Raw genomic sequence first — 18,880 nt, 5'->3', positions numbered from 1 at the left:
CCCTGCAGTTGAGCAGTGCACAACCTATACAACCCTACCAGGTAGTCATAAGTATGATGATTAAGAGCACAAGCTTTGGAGTCCAACAAACCTGGGGTCTTGTCCTATATCTAATACCAGACTGTATAATCTGTATAATTGAGGCTTTCCTGAGGGTCAATTCTCCAAAGAGGATAATTTATGTATCCATAGGGCCTAGTTCAGTGCCTGGTGCGTAGTGGTTTTCAATAAATGTCTTAAATGAATTAAGCTAATATTAGTAACTGCCTTATAAGGTACTATTGAGAAATTAACATATGAAAGGTTTTACTATCCACAAAAGATGACAGACTAAAATAGTAGTCTGTCGCCTACATGCTGCAAATTATTTTGTTTAAGCTAATTTTTTAAAAATAGTTATAAGCTATTGAGAGAACAGCAGATTAAAAAGATAGAATCCAGTTACAGTGGAACTTTGGAAGGATGGGGATAGTTCTTGCAGCTTGAGAGTACATTTGGAACAATAAAAAGTAGGAGATGCAGACATTGTATTTACAATCGTAGAGCAGGTAAGGGCAAAATGTTTTGATAAACTCAAGAGAATTTTAAGAATGATATTGCCATGAGCCATGAGGCTGAAATGTTTGGGTTCACTCCTTCCATGAGGTTGGGGGTGACAGCAAATGGGGCATATGTACTTTCCTCTCCCTGTCCTTATTTCCTGGGGGCACGGTGGTTTTGACGCAGTCATGACAACTACTCACCCTTATTAAAGTCGCACAGTGAACTAGCTCACCCTAGATTGAAAGCACGTATCCAAAGCGGACTCCAGCCCCCTCCTTTGCTTTTGGTCCTGCCGCCCACCCCGGGGAGGAAGATGCGGTGCAGAGTCATTCCCTCCAGAGAGATGGCTGATGACAAAAGCCAGCAAAAAGTACATTCCCGGGAGGGAGGGATCTCTGAGCCCCAAAGTGAGGTCAGGGCCAGCTAGCAGTTAGAAAAGGAGGCATTTCTCACACTTGCTAATGACTTTGACGCTTCTGAAATATAAACAGGAAGTGGGAGCTCTCCAAAGCGACCAGAAGGAAATACACTCCCAGTTTGGTCAGCGTGTGAATCCCACTTCTCTAGGTCGTCAAGGACACTACCAATTAAGACTGTCCCCCAAACTGCACCCGAGGCTAATCTTCACCCAGTCCCGGCAGTGGCCCCATTTTTTGCAATCCTTCCCCCAGCCAGGTCACTCAGCAGCGGGGTGACTGACCCGAAGCGCGGTGGGAAAGGCTTACAGTCATCTCGCAACTCCCCGAACTTGCAGGGCAGGGGAGCGCAGAGGTCAGTGAAATCCCCAGCCAGGCCTTATTTTAGTCATGAATTTCCACTGGCTCCCTCCTCTGACTGTATCAGCGCTGCTCACCCCGCCGGATTGGAGTTTCAGCTGTTTTCCCGGCTCCAGGCTGAGTTAGAAGGTCACAGAGACCGGACTTTTCCGGGGGAGGTAGGTGGGGGCCTCCGGCGGCCTAAGTGGGATTGCAGAGATCTGGGGCCGCCGGAGGAGGTCCTCCCGCCCCAGGCTCGGGGCAGGGGGTAGCTTCTCCCCCTTTCTCTACCCAGGCATGTTGGTTAGTATTAAAAACAAAAAACAGAAGTTCTCGTCTTTTTTTCTCTGTCAGCCAGTGGCCTCGATATAATTCTCCCAAGGGCTGCCTTCCCTTCATGGAGGTTGCTGTAAGTTCAAGGGCAGGATCAGCGTTTGATTCACCACCGTGTCTCTAGCAACGGCATAACGCCTGGCACAGAGCAGGGGGCTCAGCATACACGTGTTAACTGAACGAACGCAAAGATTTCCCGGTAATTGGGCGCTTTTGGTTTTTTTCCCCCTTGTCTCTCCCTTCCCTCCTGTCCTGGGTGCAGCAGACCGCCCAAGACAGCGCCGCCCAAGGTCCCGGCAGGCAGGGAGATGGCCGGCCCCCGCTGGCACTGCGCTCCCCGGGGTCTCGGTCCCGGGGTCAGCGCTGAGGGGCTCCCAGTCCGCGGTGCAGCGACGCGAGCCCTGGCCACGTGAAGCGTCACGCCCTGCGCTGCTGCAGGGCAGGCGCCGCCACCGCGGTTGTGTAACGCTGCAGCCGGAGGGGAGGCGACCCGGGCGCCTCTGCTCCGGAGGGGGCAGAGGAGGGAGGGAACGCCGGGCACTGCGCCCGGTATCTTTCTGTGCTTGACTGGCCGGGGGTTGGGGTGACACTGGGGCACCCAGGGGGGTGCGCTAGTGGGTGCCCGCCCGCAGGCTGTGCCCCGGAGCAGAGCGCCCGGGGAGCAAGGGGCCCTCGGCTCACACCCTCGGCGGTCAGGTGCGCGCGGCGTGCTCGGCGGCGGCCTCGGCTGCCCCTGCGCTTGGCCGCCAGCCCGCTTCCCATGGGGTGACATCCGCCCCGCCCCTCGGTCCCTCCCCAAGGCGGGCAATTCCTGGACGCTAGGTTGAGGGGTGGGGGCAGGGAAGCCGGGACGGAAAGAAACCCCAGCCTCTGGGGAAGGCAGGGGGGCCGGCGACTCCCTCCGCTGCGCGCCGGTTCCTCCGAGCGGGCCGGGCGGGGGAGGAGGAAGAGGGCTGGGCTGGAGCGAGCAAGGGGATATTCCTCTCCCGGCTTGAGTCAGACGCGGGCGGATCCGTCCTCCCCCGTTCCCTCCCAGGAGACGGGAACTTACTTCATTTCCCTGGGGCAGGTTCGCCCACGTTACAAACTCTCCTCCTCCCCCCGCTCCCCGGTCCCTTCCAGCTTCCGCGCCCCCCACCCAGCTGGGCAGGACGCAGGCCGCGCTGCCACCCCCTCTTCGGGGAAAGGCGGCCGCAGCCGCAGACACCTGGGGGCCGAGGCTGGGGGGTGGGGGCTCCCTAGCAGCCGCCGGAGCGTTGTCCAACACGTGAGACTCATGTGATGAAGCCGGGGGAGGGCGGGCAGGTCGCTCCTTCCCTCCCCGGCAGCGGCCAGACGTGCCTGGAGTCACAGGGTAGAACACGTAGCTCTAACCCACCCACTCGCTCCCATTTAACCCAGCCCGCAGCCTCTCCATTACTCCTCGGCTTGTCCCCCCAACCCCCCCACTCCGCCCTAACCGCCCCCCCGCTCCCTCCCGCCTCCCCGCCCGCCCCACTTCTCATTCACTTGGCTCGCACGGCGCAGACGGCGCAGGGAGCACACACCGCCAGTCTGTGCGCAGAGACGGAGCCAGAGGCCGCGGGGACACCGGGCCATGCACGCCCCGAACTGAAGCTGCATCTCAAAGCCGCAGCTGCCAGCAGCCCGGGGGATTTCAGGGAGCGCAGACTCAGAGGAACCTCTGCGCAGAGACCCCCGAAGCCCGCTCCAGGGCAGTCCTCACTCCGACGCTCCGCTAGTGCAGACGGGAGCGCGCAGTGGCCCCGGCTCGTCGCGCCATGGAGCGGATCCCCAGCGCGCAGCCACCTCCCGCATGCTTGCCCAAAGCGCCGGGACTGGAGCACGGAGACCTACCAGGGTAAGTTGGTACTTCCTGGCCCCTTCAAGCCTCAACTTCGGCCCCGTGTTCTGCGCCGCTCTCAACTTGGAGCTGCTCCGGACGCATCCGGGGGTTCTTGCCCACTAGGGCGCCTGCAGCCGGTGCGCACGCAAAGTCACGACCCTTCCTGGCCCCTCTCTCTGCAGGATGGATTTTGCCCACATGTACCAGGTGTACAAGTCGAGGCGAGGAATAAAGCGGAGCGAGGACAGCAAGGTAAGCGCACCCTTGGGGACCCCGCGCCCCAGCCCCTCACGCGCGCTGAGTTTCCAAGAAAAGTTTTCTCGCTTTGAGGTTGGCGGGTGGGATGCAATATGTGGGCTCACTGCCTCTACTGAGTGACTTGGAAAAGAAAGGCCAGAAGGTGGTTCTGGGTGCGACTCTGCTTCCCCACGCGACTCTTGTACGGCGGGGCTGGAAGAAGAGGGGGGCTTCGCATCCCCTTCCCCAGGCGCCCACCGCCTCCTGGTGCGTCTTGCAGGAGACCTACAAATTGCCGCACCGGCTCATCGAGAAAAAGAGACGTGACCGGATTAACGAGTGCATCGCCCAGCTGAAGGATCTCCTACCCGAACATCTCAAACTTACAGTAAGTGAGAAGCTGGCCCGTCTCCAACCCAGCTCTTCTGCCCAGAGGGCGGGCGGGGGTCACTCGCCGCCTGCAGGCCCCGCGGGGAACTGCAGACCAGACGGGCGGATCAGAGCTGGCGGGTGGCTCGGTGTTGGGGTGCCCTTCCCCAGGCTCGGGGTTTTCTGGCAGCCTCATGCAAATAAGGTGAAAGCCTCTTGGACCTCTCCAAGTTGGCTCCAACACCAGTTGGCCTTTCTTCTCAAGAGTTTAAGATTTTCCCTTCTGGTGATTTTCAGGGTTCTCTAGTTTTCCTGACTTACAGGAGCAAGCCAAGCAACATGCAGATTTTATTGACGCTTTCTCCTCTTTCCTCCCTTTTTTGTTAAAATAAGGGGACTTGCTTTGCTGTGTGATTTTTACATCCTGTCCTTTCTTGACAGTAGCTAGCAGCTACTTGGCAGCCTTTGGTTGGGGAAAGGGAAAAATTAGTATTTGGGGAGGAAGGAAAAAAAGCCTAGATGAGCTGGACGTTCTGAAAGGGTGTCAGGAGAGAAGCTAGGGAAAGCCTCTTGGCTGCCAGACGCAACAGAAGTCCCTCTCCGGGTTGACACCGCTGCAGAGAAATGTTACCTCCGGATTCCCCTGAGTTAAGGTCAGCAGCCGCTGCTGGAGAAATTTATCTGTCAAAGCTTCTAAAATGCCTCCAAAGATAGATGACACCCGTTTTTATTGTTTAATCATATACAATATATATCTTTTTAAAAACATGATCTACATATTTAAAACTAAATTTAACCAACCAGGAAAAGCTGTTCCATTTTTTTTTCTTTGAGAGACATTTCTCATTAGTAATAAGTGTCACAGAGGTGGGACTTCTCTGACCTCAACACCGACCAAGGCTCTTTTTATTCCAGACTTTAGGTCACTTGGAAAAAGCAGTGGTTCTTGAACTTACCTTGAAGCATGTGAAAGCACTAACAAACCTAATTGATCAGCAACAGCAGAAAATCATTGCCCTGCAGAGCGGTTTACAAGCTGGTGAGTGTCGGTTTGGGTATCACGTCTTAAAGAGCTAGAGCACAAATACAGAGAGAGCTTGTGAGCTTAACATCTGATGTAAGAAACATTCCTGCAACAAATTGCTTATGCACGTTCATGGGGGGAAATGCAGTTTTATCTTTCTTAAAAGGTCAGACTTTTCATTTGGAATGCTGCTGTGTGCCACCTGGCATGAATACACATTAGTGAGATGATAAAATATTTCTGTGGCATTTTGGCTTAAGAGTCTCTGGGTTCTGGGAGATTTCCCCACTCCCTTTTAAAATGCCAGGGCACCTATAATTTGCATCGTGGGTGTTTTGCAGTTGGTCTTCTTAGCCCTCTTTCATTGGAGAATAGATCATGGGTATGCCCCAGTGTTTTGCTGTTTCTTTGCTTCCTTATTGCTCCGTGTGTGGTGTGATCCTGGCAGGATGCAGCAGGAGTTTTTCCTGCATTTCATGTGGTTCCCTGAATAGCCGAGAGGTATCTTGGTGAATTGCACAATCTAGCGAAACCACTTAAGTTTCGTCATTCATTTCTACTAACTTCCAGAGAATCAGAGTCACCTTCTAATCTTCTAGTCTCACCCCCTTCCAAATAATATTGTACAGACTGGGGAGAATTATTTTACCCACTCCCTCATTCCATTCTTCTCTGCTTTCTTCTCCAAGGCTGGTGTGATGAGAATCACAAAAACCCTGCAAGTGCTTCTGCCAGTTTCCTCATTAAAAATAGGAAGATGATCATATCTAATTTCTCAGGGATTATGGATAGATACATGGAAAAGACTTAGAAATAGAGAGCCTAATTAAAGATGACAGCATGACTACAACTTTTATAAGCCATTGAAAATAAGCTTACTTTAGGTGATAATTCTTCCTTTATTCTTTATTTCATTTTGTGACTGTCTAACCTCTGCTCATTTTACCACAGTGAGATTGATGTTCTATGAATTGACTCTTAGGTTTGTAAACAAATCAGAATGTTCATTGCTGTGTCACAACAAAAACTCAGGAATAACGTATAAATTCAGCAAGAGGGGGAACAGTCTATCTCTATTAATTATAGTCCATTTCTATGATGGACGTTATGCAGCCATTAAAACTCGTATTTTGTCTGTGGTAGGATTATGGATTCTTTTTATTTTATTCTTTATACTTTTCAGTGTGATTTTTCTCTGAGCATATTACTTTTGTAGTTAGGAACGCAAATCTGCAAATGCGATTGTTTACCAAAAAGGAAAGCCCGGGCCTTTGGAGTCTAGTCATCCAGGTGCACCGCAGGGCTTGCTGAAATGCCCTCCTTTGCCTCTGTGTTTCCCCAGGTGAGCTGTCAGGGAGAAATGTCGAAGCAGGTCAAGAGATGTTCTGCTCAGGTTTCCAGACATGTGCCCGGGAGGTGCTTCAGTACCTGGCCAAGCATGAGAACACTCGGGACCTGAAGTCTTCTCAGCTTGTCACCCACCTCCACCGCGTGGTCTCAGAGCTGCTGCAGGGTGGTGGCTCCAGGAAGCCGGCAGACCCAGTTCCCAAAGCGATGGACTTCAAGGAGAAACCCAGCTCCCTGGCCAAAGGCTCGGAAGGCCCTGGGAAAAACTGTGTTCCAGTCATCCAGCGGACTTTCGCTCACTCAAGCGGGGAGCAGAGCGGCAGCGACACGGACACAGACAGTGGCTACGGCGGAGAATCCGAGAAGGGCGACTTGCGCAGTGAGCAGCCATACTTCAAAAGCGACCATGGACGCAGGTTCACCGTGGGAGAAAGGGTCGGCGCCATTAAGCAAGAGTCCGAAGAACCACCCACAAAAAAGAGCCGAATGCAGCTCTCAGATGATGAAGGCCATTTCCCCAGCAGTGACCTGATCAGCTCCCCGTTCCTGGGCCCACACCCACACCAGCCTCCCTTTTGCCTGCCCTTCTATCTCATCCCACCGTCAGCGACTGCCTACCTGCCCATGCTGGAGAAGTGCTGGTATCCCACCTCCGTGCCAGTGCTATACCCAGGCCTCAATGCCTCCGCCGCAGCCCTCAGCAGCTTCATGAACCCGGACAAGATCTCGGCTCCCTTGCTCATGCCCCAGAGACTCCCTTCTCCCTTGCCGGCCCATCCTTCCGTCGACTCGTCCGTCTTGCTCCAGGCTCTGAAGCAGATCCCCCCTTTAAACTTAGAAACCAAAGACTAAACTCTGTAGGGGATCCTGCTGCTTTGCTTTCCTTCCTCCCTACTTCCAAAAAAAAAAAACAGCAAAAAAAATGTTCGTGTGAGTGCAGCGAGATTGTTCCATTGTGTATTCTGACATAATCTGAGGCATGGAAAGAAGATTCAGGGTGTGTGTATGTGCGTGTGTGAGAGAGTGTGTGTGCTGTAAGCACGTGTGTGCCTGCGTGTTGGTATAGGACATTAAAGCTCCTTTTGGCATAGGGAAGTCACGAAGGACTGCTTGACATCAGAAGACTCGGAGGCGGGGCGGATTGTAGCAGACTTCTGGGCTTTTCCCCACCCAGAGAATAGCCCCCTTTGATACAAACCAGCTAGATTTTCAAAAGCTTCAAAGTCTTGGTCTGTGAGTCACTCTTCAGTTTGGGAGCTGGGTCTGTGGCTTTGAGCAAAAGGTGCTTTCAAAAGAGGGCTTTCCAGAGCACAGCTCCCAGCCAGCTGTTAGGACCCCACCCTTTTCCCTTTATTGTCGATGTGACTCACCAGACGACGGGGAGAGAGCAGTCAGACTGAGCTTTCTGCTAGCGTGGTGAGGTAGCAGACACTGGCATAGCACGGTAGTGGTTTGGGGAGATTTCCGCAGGTCTGCTCCCCACCCCTGCCTCAGAGGAATAAAGAGAATGTAGTTCCCTACTCAGGCTTTCGTAGTGATTAGCTTACTAAGGAACTGAAAATGGCCCCGTTGTACAAGCTGAGCTGCCAGGGAGAGAGGGAGGAGTTCCCCGGGCTGCTGGCACCTGTCTCTGGGTCTCACCACTAGGACTTGCTGCCCGGGGAACCAAACCAGGGTCTGAGAGAGGCCGACGCCCTGAACGCCCAAAGTGCACAGAGCTGAGCAACCAACTGCTATCCTCAAGCAGAGCTAGACTCGGCTTTAAATTCTATCATAAAACTCCTTTTAACCAAGCTTAGCTTCTCAAAGGCCTAACCACGGCATGGCACTGCAAGATCCTTTCTGTAGGCTAATTCCTCTTGCCCGACGGCATATGGAGTGTCCTTATTCTAAAAAAGGATTCTGTCTCCTTCAAAGAAGTTTTATTTTTGGTCCAGAGTACTTGTTTTCCTGACTTGTCCAGCTAGCCTCGCACCAGCTTTTCAAAATGCACTACGCTTGATTGCCGATTGTGTTTTAACTTTTTCTTTCCCTGTTTTTATGTTGGTATAAAGTCATTGCCTTTATTTGTAAAGCTGTTATAAATATATATTATATAAATATATTAAAAAGGAAAATGTTTCAGATGTTTATTTGTATAATTACTTGATCTACAAAGTGAGAAAAATGAATGTATTCCTGTTTTTGAAGAGAAGAATAATTTTTTTTCTCTAGGGAGAGGTACAGTGTTTATATTTTGGAGCCTTCTTGAAGGTGTGAAATTGTAAATATTTTTATGAGTAAATGTTAAGTAGTTGTTTTAAAATAATAAAATAATCCTTTTCCTGTGGAAGAGAAAGATGGTCTCCTGAATTTTTAAAATAACTCGATTGTATGATGTGACTGTCTATCCTCTTTTTTTGGCTGAAGGCAACAACTATTAATAGTTAATCTTGGTGTGATTTCATTCAACTTTTCATGTGCTTTGTATTCAGTCAGAATAAGCTTAGTCAACTTGGTAGGTAAATATTGGTTTAATTTTTTTTTTTTTAAACTAACCCTTGCCAGGGGTTCGCACTCATCTCACACCTCCTTCCCCAGAGTTAAACAAAAAGTACATTTTCCCCCCAGTCTGCTTTAGTCATGGGCCTTAGAACTTGACAGAAAACTAAGGTATGAAATCGTGGGCTGGAGTGTCTGGGGAGCTTGCTGGAGGGGCAGGCACTTTGAGAAGAGATGTAATAGATTATTATGCAATGATATGGATGCTGGGGCTTGCGCCTCTTTGCCAAGGCAGTCTAACTTTTTCAGATCTAGCAAGGTCTAATGGATTTGCCATATCCTGTCTTATTGCTGCTGGAGGCAACATTCCGTAATTATTTTCTACATCCTTCCTGAACTTCCTCTCGGGTGTGTTTGTGCGTGAATGAATATTTGGTGTTCCTCAGACAAGTGCTCTTATTTAAAAAAGAAAAAAATTCCATGGGAAAAGAAGTGGGAAATGACCCGGTCGAGTATTTTTGCCTCTCCCCTTCACCTTGACTGGCAGCATTCCTGTCGGATGCTCTCCCAGAGGCGTCCTGGTGTTTCCTGATGGCCAGTGCCTGTCTCCACACGCTGCAGCCCCCAAAGCATGAGGCTTCCAGAACCCTCTGGTTGTCTACAGCCCAAGCAGGGAAGCTGCCTCCAGGGATTTCTCAGCCTGGCAGAGGCACCACCTGGCCATTAGGACTGTTTGCTGCAAATGTCACCTTCCCTGTCTCTTGGGCCGACAGGCAAGAGTGAGCATTTTCCCTTGTTTGTGCTAGGTGCATGTGGAATGCACCATCTAAAAGGCACAATTGTGCCCAGACCATGTGGTGTTAGCTGGTGGTCTATCACCTCCCTCTTTTCGCCTGTTTTTGACTAGATAAAATAAGGATTCTGAGCCCTTCTCACAAATCCTATAGCAGGCAGATGGCAAATTCTGTAAGTCACTCTTTTTCCCAGCTCCTTAAGGCCTGAGCCTCCAGATCTGCCTGCTAAACCCCTGAATTCCTCCATGAGCTGCCAGACCTTTCTAGCTAGACTTTTTTGGTAAAAGCTTAAACAAGTCAAATTTATCTTGGTGATGGAGCCCGGGGTTGAAATCAAGGCCAAACTCTGTGTGCATGGCCCCTCTCTCTTTCCTAGGCAATGACTCAAGGAGTAGCTGTGGGGACAGAAGGAAGTGGTAGCAACCCGAACTAAAAAAAGATTTGAGGGTTCCACAAGCAGTCAACCCAGAATCCCCCTCCAGGAACCTGCCCCTGTCAAATACCCCTCAAAGTTGCAGCTGTCCCTCTGCCTCCTTTTCTGCTTCCAGTTTGCCCTTGACCTTGCTTCTAGCCCAGTTTCAGCAGGATCCAAGCGCGCTCAGAGGGAGGTGCGGGGGAGGGGCTTGCACCCCAGCCTTCTGCCCGCTGGGGACAAAGAAGACCTCTGTTTAAATAGGGGGTGTGTGAGTGTGAGGGGGTGAAGCACTGGCTCTGGGCCCAAGGAGAGGTGGCAGGAGGCAGGGGAGCGGAGGCTTGGGATCTGGCCGCCTTCAGACAGGGCGTGATCCGCCGGCCTGCCGGCATGGTCTCACCCAGCGCTGACCTGCCTCGCCTGTTGACACAACGTCACGTTTCCGACTGCAGCCCTTTCATGTGCGGCCCGCGGCTAAATGCGGCTGCCGGTTCCTGGAAGCAGACGTGCCTGGCACCGCGTCAGCAGAAACCTGATCCCCGGGGAAGCTTGGCAAGGCCTCGGGATCGCTCGGCCCCCAGAAATAGGGCCTGGCAGCGGCGCGGGACAGCCCCCCTCGCGCTCTCCTGCGGGGCTGGGTGGGGTAGGGAGCGGGATTTAGGCAGAGCACCCGGACCTGGGCCTAATTAACTGGAAGCTAGAAGCTTCCCACGGGCCATCGCTCATTAATGCAGCCTAACGACCTAGAAGTACCATTATGGGTACTATTATAATTTCCATTTTGTAGATAAATAAGAGCAGGCTCAGAGAGGGGACGTAACTTCCCAAAGTCAGATAGCTTCCTTCTAGGGGCTAAACCATTAGTAGGATGGTGGATTTGTTGGATTGTGGACTTTTATTTATTTATTTTTAGATACAGGATCTCGCTCTGTCGCCCAGGCTGGAGTGCAGCGGCGCCATCAGAGCTCACAACAGCTTCGAATTCCTGGGCTCAAGGGCCTCGGGCTCCTGAATAGCTGGGACTACAGGCGGTACACCATGCCCGGCTAATTTTTCTATTTTTTGTAGAGACAGAGTCTCGCTATGTATCTCAGGCTGGTCTCAGACTCCTGGCCTCAAGCCATCCTCCCATCTACAGCCTCCCCAAGTGCTGGGATTACAGGCGTGAGCCACTGCACGGGGCCCTGATTGTGGATCTCTTACGGCTTTCACAGAGCCCACTTGTTAATAATTGTAATAATACCAATATTGATATTACTACTAATGACAATAACAACATACACGTTTGTAGCATTTACTATTTGCCAGGTATTCTTCAAAGCACTCCACATACAATAACTTAATTATTGCAGCAATTTCTGAGGTAGGTACAATTATTATACAGTTAATGAACTGTAGGCACAGAGAGGTTAAGTAACTTGCTTCAAGTCACACAGCTCCAGTGGTGAATTGGAATTCAAATGTAGGCAATTTGGCTGCAGAGTCTATGTGCTTAACTACAAAACTGCACTGCCCTTCTAGTTCAATTAATAATGATAATAGTAAAATAGTAATAATCGCAGCTATTGCTACCATATTTTGAGGACTTTCCTTATGCCAGGCACTATATTAAGCATCTTATGTGGGTTATCTCTGTTTCTTATAACAACTGTGAAGAGTAGCTATCAACATGCCCTTTTTTTAATTTAAAAAGATTTTTTTTTAACATGCTTATTTTATAGATGAGAACACTAGAGCTCAGAGAGAGGAAATACCTCATCTGAAATGATACATGTAAGGGACAAAGCCATACCCTTTCTCTGGCATGGTTATTAACAACTGGGCTCTGTGGAAGCCTTAAGAGATGCGATGGCTCACGCCTGTAATCCCAGCACTTCGGGAGGCGGGAGGTGGGAGGCAGGAGGATCACTTTTAAACTGAGTTCCCTGTGATTCCAGGCTTTGACACAGTATCTTATTTAATCCTCAGAATAGCCTGTGGAGTAGGTACTGTGATGCCCAGTGTGCGATGAGATAACCAAGCTCAGAATAAAGTTATTTGCCCGACACTTTATTTGCTTCCTTACAAATGTCCCCACATACCATCCCACAGCCAAGGATAGGCCCATTCTCTGGTTAGAGAAAGGGATCCAGCAGGACTATCGGGGCATATGGGGGACCCTACAGGTCGACCGTGCTGTACCCAGAATCTGGGTTTGAAGAAACTCTACATTGCAGTGTTCCGGGGTGATGGTGGGGAGATTCCTTTTCTCACATCCCTCCTAAGGTTAGGTGAGGTGCAGGCGGAGGGGCCCAGGGCAGTAGCTACACAGGTTCAGTAGCCAAAGCACCACCTGGGCAAGGCAGTTCTGCTGGAGGGAGGGAGGGGGACTGAGACTGAGTTCCAAGCTCTCCTGCCCTCGCAGCTCCTGTCGCTCTCGGGTTCCCTCAGCCCACCCGCACCCTGGCCCATCTCTCCCCCTTGGCCGTCACCCCAGCACTTGGCTGGTGAGGGGTAAGCAGGAGGCCGCTCGCTTTGTGGAACAGGGCCAGGATCTCAGGTGAGAGCTCCATGTGCCACCAGGCTTTTCTCCTCAGGCCTCTGGAGCCCACCGCCAGGCTCAGGAGGAGACAGAATGTGTGGCGCTCCCAAGTGGTTTCCTGTGTTCACAGGATCGGTGTGTTCTCCTGGGACCCAGTGTTCCCCGAGGCGTCCGCCACGTGGCACGAAGGGAGGGAAGGCTGTGGGCTTCTCGCCCCTCATCAGCCGGAGCAGCTTTTTCTCGTCTATTGCTGCAAAGACAGCACCAGCAACAGGGTGGAAGGCCCCTTCCTCAGGCCCTGCCCTCACCTCACCCGCCTCTTTCCCTGGGATCCAGAGGGAGGCTGAGGCCATTCACAGCCACCCCCCACCCAGCACCACCCCCTGTTTACCCGGAGCCATCTGTTTGGCCCGACAGCCGCAGCAGAACATGAGCCGGGCGAAACCTCTCCCATCGGCCTTGGAAGCCACTGACATGTTCGTCTCGCGGCTGGGCCATCCAGTCTTGTGATGTGGCTGGATCTGGGCCCAGAAGGTTTCTTCGCTATAGATGGGGCCCTCCCTTCCCGGGGGGAATCTCAGCACAGTCATGGAGGTGGGATGACAGGGCGTCACAAGGCTGACGGTGGGGGGTCAGCCTTGGGCTGGGACCAATGGGATGGGGACAGCCACCCTCTGCTACCCCTAAGTCCTGGCCCTGCTCTCCCCAACCTCTCCACCCACCCACCTGTGAGGGGGCAAAAGGGAACAAACTTGTGCTTATTTATTTGACTGAAGAGCAAATATGTTATTTTGAAACTGAATTACGGATGGGGATGTGGGGGTGGGGATTATGCAAGGGGCCCAGGGAATTCAAGCAGGGAGGGACAAAGGAGGGAAAACCACTCTCTTTCCTGAAAAAAAAAAAAGTTCTTAAAATTTTTAATAAAATATCCAATATTCTTTATCTTTTTTACTATGGAGAATTTAAAGCATATACAAAATTAGAAACAACGAAAGAAAAACAGCTCAATTAAAAAATAGGCAAAGGATGGGAATAGACATTTCTCTAAAAAGATATATAAATGGCCAATACGCACATGAAAATATGCTCAGCGTCATTAGTCATCAGGGAAATGCAAATCAAAACCACAATGAGATACCACTTCGTACCGGCTAGGATGGCTATGAGAATAATAATAATAATAATACTAAGGCAGAAAACAGCAGGTGTTACCAAGGCTGTATAGAAAGTGAAAGCTTTGCGTATTGTTAGTGGGAATGTAAGATGATGATGCTACCGTAGGAAAAAGTTTGGCAGTTCCTTAGAAAGTTAAATAGAGAATTACCATACCCCATAATTCCACCACTAATAGAATTGAAAACAGGCACTCAAATTTGTGGACACATATGTTCATAGCAACACTGTCACAAGAGTCAAAAGGTGGAAGTAACCCGAATGTCTACCAAAAGATGAATGGATAAACAAACCGTGGCACATACATACAAGGGAGTGTTACTAAGCCATAAAAAGAAATGAAGTCCAGGTCCATGCTACCACACGACAAACCTCACTGCCATCGTGCTAAGTGGAAGAAGCCAAGCGCAAAAGGTCATATATGTTTCCACTTATATAAAATATACAAAATAGATAAACCCACAGAGACAGAACACAGATAGGTGGTTTCCAGGGGCAAGGGGAAGGGAGAAAATGCAGAGAAACTGCTTAACGGGCATAGGGATTTTAATGTGGAGTGATAGAAATGTTCTGGAACCAGACATGGTGGTGGTTGCACAGCATCATGAATGTATTAAATGTCACTGAATTGTTCCATTTAAAAATGGTTAATTTTATGTGAATTCCACTTCAATAAATTATTTCTTAAAAAGCACCCAAAATAGCATAATGAACCCTCCATTTATCAATCTGCCAGCTTCAATAGTCATCAGTTCGTGCCCAATTCAGTTTCATGTATAATATCTACTCCCTCTGCTCATGTATTGTTTTGAAGCGGATCTAGACATCAAACAATTTCATTTGTAAAATTTCAGTATGTATCTTTAAAAGATGAGTATTCTAAAAAAAAATACTACAACAGGACTATAATACTTAAAAAAAATTTAACAGTACAAAAAGGCAATTTTTCAGACTAATTTTCTGAATAGGAGTATGGGATGGCTTCAAAACATAAAAAGTTATCAGTGAAAAAAAATTGCTCCCCGTCCCCATCCGTCATCCTGGTCCCCTGCCTTCACCACACTCACCCACAGTAGGCAGGTAAGCACTGTTTTAACTACTTTTAGAGTTTATTTATACATATACATATAAATGTGGATATATGCTATCACTTAATTCTTTTTTTTACAACTGCACAGTATTTCATTGTATAGATGTACTATAATTTATTTGACCAGTTCCCTATTATGGACATTTGGATTATTTTTTATCTTTTGCTATCACCATTAGGGCTTCAAGGAATAATTTTACACATATGCCATTTTGCAGGTGTATAACAATATTTATGGGGCAAACTCCCAGATGGGATTGTGGGCCAATGGCACGAGCATCTGTCGTTCTGATGGGTACCACAGACTGTCCTCCATGGGACACAGTCCACACTCTTTTAGCAATCCAGGAAAGTCACCTGTCTTGGAGGCAGTTTGCAAGAAATATCATAAACCTTATATCATGTACATCTTGAGGCCAAATGATTCCACTTCTAGGAGTTGGCCTAAAGAAATTATTAATTAGGTTTTCAAAGATTAAGCTACAAGATTGGACATCTCTGTGGCATTCATAGTGGAAACGAAGGAAAAGAAAATCAGAAAAATGGCCCAGGGTTACTTCTTAAGTAACTTATACTATGTATAAAGGCTAGAATGCTAAATAGTCATGAAAGGTTATGTTAGGAAAGTAAGTTTATTATTATTTATTTATTGTAGGGCGGGGAAATTAGGCCACAAGAAAAGTATGTTCAGACAGATCCTATTTTTATTTTTTTTAAATATTTACTTATTTATTGAGACGGAGTCTCGCTCTGTCACCCAGGCTAGAGTGCCGTGGCATCCTAGCTCACAGCAACCTCAAACTCTTGGGCTCAAGCGATCCTCCTGCTTCAGCCTCCTGTGTAGCTGGGACTAGAGGTGTGCACCACCATGCCCGGCTAATTTTTCTATTTTTAGTAGAGACGGGGTCTTGCTCTTGCTCAGGCTGGTCTCAAACTCCTGACTTCAATCTATCCTCCCGCCTCGTCCTCGCAGAGTGCTAGGATTACAAGGGCGAGCTACCACACCCAGCCCAGATCCTATTTTTAAACCAAGAACAATATGTACGTTTTTGAATGTTCTCTCTGCCTCAATTTCTACACCCATAAAATGAGGACAGTAATAATCAGTCCACTGAGTTGTGCGGATTAAATGAATTGAAATGTCTAAGATGCTTAGAATAGTCTGACACAGAGGAAGCTCCATGTCAGGGTTTTATAAAATTAGTGTTGTCATCACCGTTATTATTATTATTATTATCATTATTAACTGTGTTATGATTACATAGGAAAAAGGTCTGACAGACAATGTAACAAAATTTTAACCATCTTAGCAGGATTTTTATTGTTCCTTTAAGAATTTTTGCTTTTCTCTATTTTCTTTTCTTTTCTTTTTTTACAATGCATGTGTTATTTCTGTAATATATATCATGAAGTGAAAAAAGAAGGATAATAATGGAGTTTTGAAGTAATCTTGGAAATCTGCACCCAGCAGAGTCTCAGGAGACGATGTGGAAAGGAGAGGCAGGAGGCTTTTTCGGTTTTGCCAGCTCAGCCTTGGGCAGGGCCAGCCCTACACACCGGGAAGAAGGCAACTCCCTGCAAAGGGTGAGTGGAAGGGTTTAGGGAAGGCTCTCCCTGCCCACGTGCACATGGAAGCTTTGACCAGGGGCCCTGACAATTAGAGAGATGACCAAAAGGTGTCCATGAGGGTCTGAAGACGGGGGCCCTAACTCATTCACTGCTGTGCTCCCAGGACTCAGCCTGAAACAAGTAGGAATTCAGTCAGTGTTTCCTGAATGAACAAGAGAATCTAGGCTCTGCTGTGTGACCTTGGGAAAGTTCTTTCACCTCTCTGAATCTGTTCCCTCAACCACCAAATGGAGATATTAGTGATCTTGTAGTGATGACTGTGAGGATGAAAAGAAATTCTTATTTAGAGTAGGTAGCATCGAGCTCAAATTAGGTATGCGATAGGTACTTAAGCATCTGTTGACTAAATGAATAAAAGGAAGGAATGACAATTTAGAAAATTATTCACACTAAAGTGTAAATGACTGACACATTCTTTCCTGAAAGACTGCTTAGCAGAGGACAAAGGGAAAAGCAGGAAGAGACCTCATATGCACATATCAGAGTCTGTGCTAAGTACTGCACCAGGCACCATGCATACATTGGCTGGTGCAATCTCCATTATACATTTACAGAAATTAAGACTCAGTGAGATTAAGTGACTCACCCAAGGTCACACAGCAAGCAGATGGCACAGACAGGATTTAAACCAACATATGACTCAAAAGTCCTTACTGAAAGAGCCCTGGATGTCAAAATGGACAAAGGCATGAGGAGGAAAGAGGGTCAGAGACAAAGTCTGTGACTCTGTGCTGAATTCCCCATCAGGCAGACCGGGTGCCGGTTCAGAGCTCCCTTCCATTCCCGCAAAATTAGAGAATAATTTCTTGTTGATAATAAAAAAAATCGAGATCATCTTATGAGGAAAATCAAGGCCTTATTGGGGTTTCTCTACATTTGTAAGTTTAGTGTTGTTTTCAGTTTGCATTTTCTACAGGGAGTGAGCACCTTAACACTGGAGCCTCAGGATGGAAGGGCTTCATCCCCCTGCGGGCTTAGGTTCTCTGTAGATCTTACCCAGCAGTGTGACACTGGGCCTCGGAGGGGAAGGGAGGAGGGGACCTGCCCGGGCTCTGCTTCCCTGGGGGCTCGTGTGGCTACGTGCGTGCGGGGTGTTTCTCGGGGCAGTGGCCTCGGCTCCCCTGACCCGTGGCTTCTCACGGACTGCCTTTCAGACAAGGCACTCACTGTCCAGGCATGTTCCAAGCCACCGGCTCGAGTCCGAGCCAGCCCAGGCCTGTTGCAATGAGTCAGCCTTTCACTGGGGAAAAACGTGGTGACTGGCCTCCAAGTCACTTTTTCCAGCTTGGCCCTCGTCCTGGGCTGGGCCTGGGGAGCCCTTCATTTTTCCCTTTGGGACGCTGCTGCCTATGAGGGGTTCCCAAGGGTCCCTGGGAAGCCTGGGGGCTGGAATTCCCTGGGCTGAGTTGCTTCAATTCAGCCAAAGGAAGGTCCCTCCAGGTGTCTTGGTCGCTTCCACTTGGTCTCTCTGCCCCTCTTCCCCTGCCCATATAAGCAAAAGTAGAGGCGACAAAGGATAAGTCTTTACCTCCCATACAGTAGTGCCCAGAAGGTGGGTGGGGGGCGGGGGAGAAAGGGGGTTATACAATAAAGCCCACCATCGTTACCTGTCACAGGCCACACTGGCACAGCAACCCTGGTACCTGGAGCTTGGGGCACACTTGGCCTCTTACCAAGGAGTGATGCTTTCCTGAAAGACAATGCTCCCCAGGGCCCCTTGAATTTTAAAGCAAGCACGTTACCTGCTGTGAACCTTCCCCCACACCACCCCCAGCTCCATGCCGGGTGTCCGGTTTCAGAGCTGTTCACCTTACTGTCCCTTCTGACTCACCTCTGGCCCTCCAGGAGGTCGAGAGGCCTCCCCTGCACCGACGAGCTGAGACGGACTCTCCCAGTGCCACTGCGCGAGCTGGGGGGGAGGCAGTGGTCATTAGCCAAGGGCAGGAGGGTGTGCGAGGGCAGGGGGTTGGCCCTCGTGGACCCCAGAGCAAATTCATTCTCTCTGGGGGAAACATCAACCTCCCCTGAGGCCCTTACTTAGGACCCCCTCTTCATTTTTGTGATTAGCAAAGATTAATCTCTCAATTGTTCATTCACTCAGGCCACAGATAGTTCTTGACCCCTTTCTGTGTCAGGCACTGGGCTTTGGGGCTACAGTGGTGCACAGAAGAGTCAGGATCCTGTCCTGGTGACGCTGACCGTCCGAGGGGACACAGGTACTGACCTGATAACGACACAGATAGAAACCAACAGTGCATGATAAATGTGACGGAAGAGTACACGAGAACAGGTCACAGCGCCTGGGGTGTCCCGGGGAGGTTCG

General features: G+C 49.5%; 1 protein-coding gene and 1 long non-coding RNA gene across 2 annotated transcripts; one reads left to right on the top strand and one right to left on the bottom strand.

The window, feature by feature from the left end:
- Positions 1-1,680: 1,680 nt before the first annotated feature.
- Positions 1,681-8,792, top strand: BHLHE40 (basic helix-loop-helix family member e40). Its single transcript, XM_045530969.1, has 6 exons — positions 1,681-1,830; positions 3,159-3,492; positions 3,660-3,729; positions 3,995-4,102; positions 4,999-5,122; positions 6,450-8,792. Exons 2-6 carry the CDS (start codon positions 3,413-3,415, stop codon positions 7,304-7,306), a joined length of 1,239 nt encoding a protein of 412 aa, XP_045386925.1. The 5' UTR covers positions 1,681-1,830; positions 3,159-3,412; the 3' UTR covers positions 7,307-8,792.
- A 7,369-nt stretch (positions 8,793-16,161) lies between these two features.
- LOC123623154 lies at positions 16,162-18,575 on the bottom strand. The gene is made up of 3 exons (XR_006729809.1): positions 18,389-18,575; positions 18,165-18,273; positions 16,162-16,503 (listed from the first exon to the last, which is right to left on the bottom strand). It is a non-coding gene; the product is annotated as an uncharacterized LOC123623154 (long non-coding RNA).
- Between the last annotated feature and the right edge of the window lie 305 nt (positions 18,576-18,880).

Source organism: Lemur catta, chromosome 18 (assembly GCF_020740605.2).
Source record: "Lemur catta isolate mLemCat1 chromosome 18, mLemCat1.pri, whole genome shotgun sequence".
Classification (NCBI taxonomy): Eukaryota; Metazoa; Chordata; class Mammalia; order Primates; family Lemuridae; genus Lemur; species Lemur catta.
The sequence above is the reverse complement of the archived record's forward strand: the minus strand, read 5'-3'. Positions and strand labels throughout refer to the sequence as shown.

Excerpts from the sequence above, each read along its gene's own strand:
- BHLHE40 (XM_045530969.1), top strand. The coding sequence starts at position 3,413 with ATGGAGCGGATCCCCAGCGCGCAGCCACCTCCCGCATGCTTGCCCAAA. Across the intron at positions 4,103-4,998 it reads CCGAACATCTCAAACTTACA|ACTTTAGGTCACTTGGAAAA; the intron begins GTAAGTGAGAAG and ends TTTTTATTCCAG. Across the intron at positions 5,123-6,449 it reads GCAGAGCGGTTTACAAGCTG|GTGAGCTGTCAGGGAGAAAT; the intron begins GTGAGTGTCGGT and ends GTGTTTCCCCAG.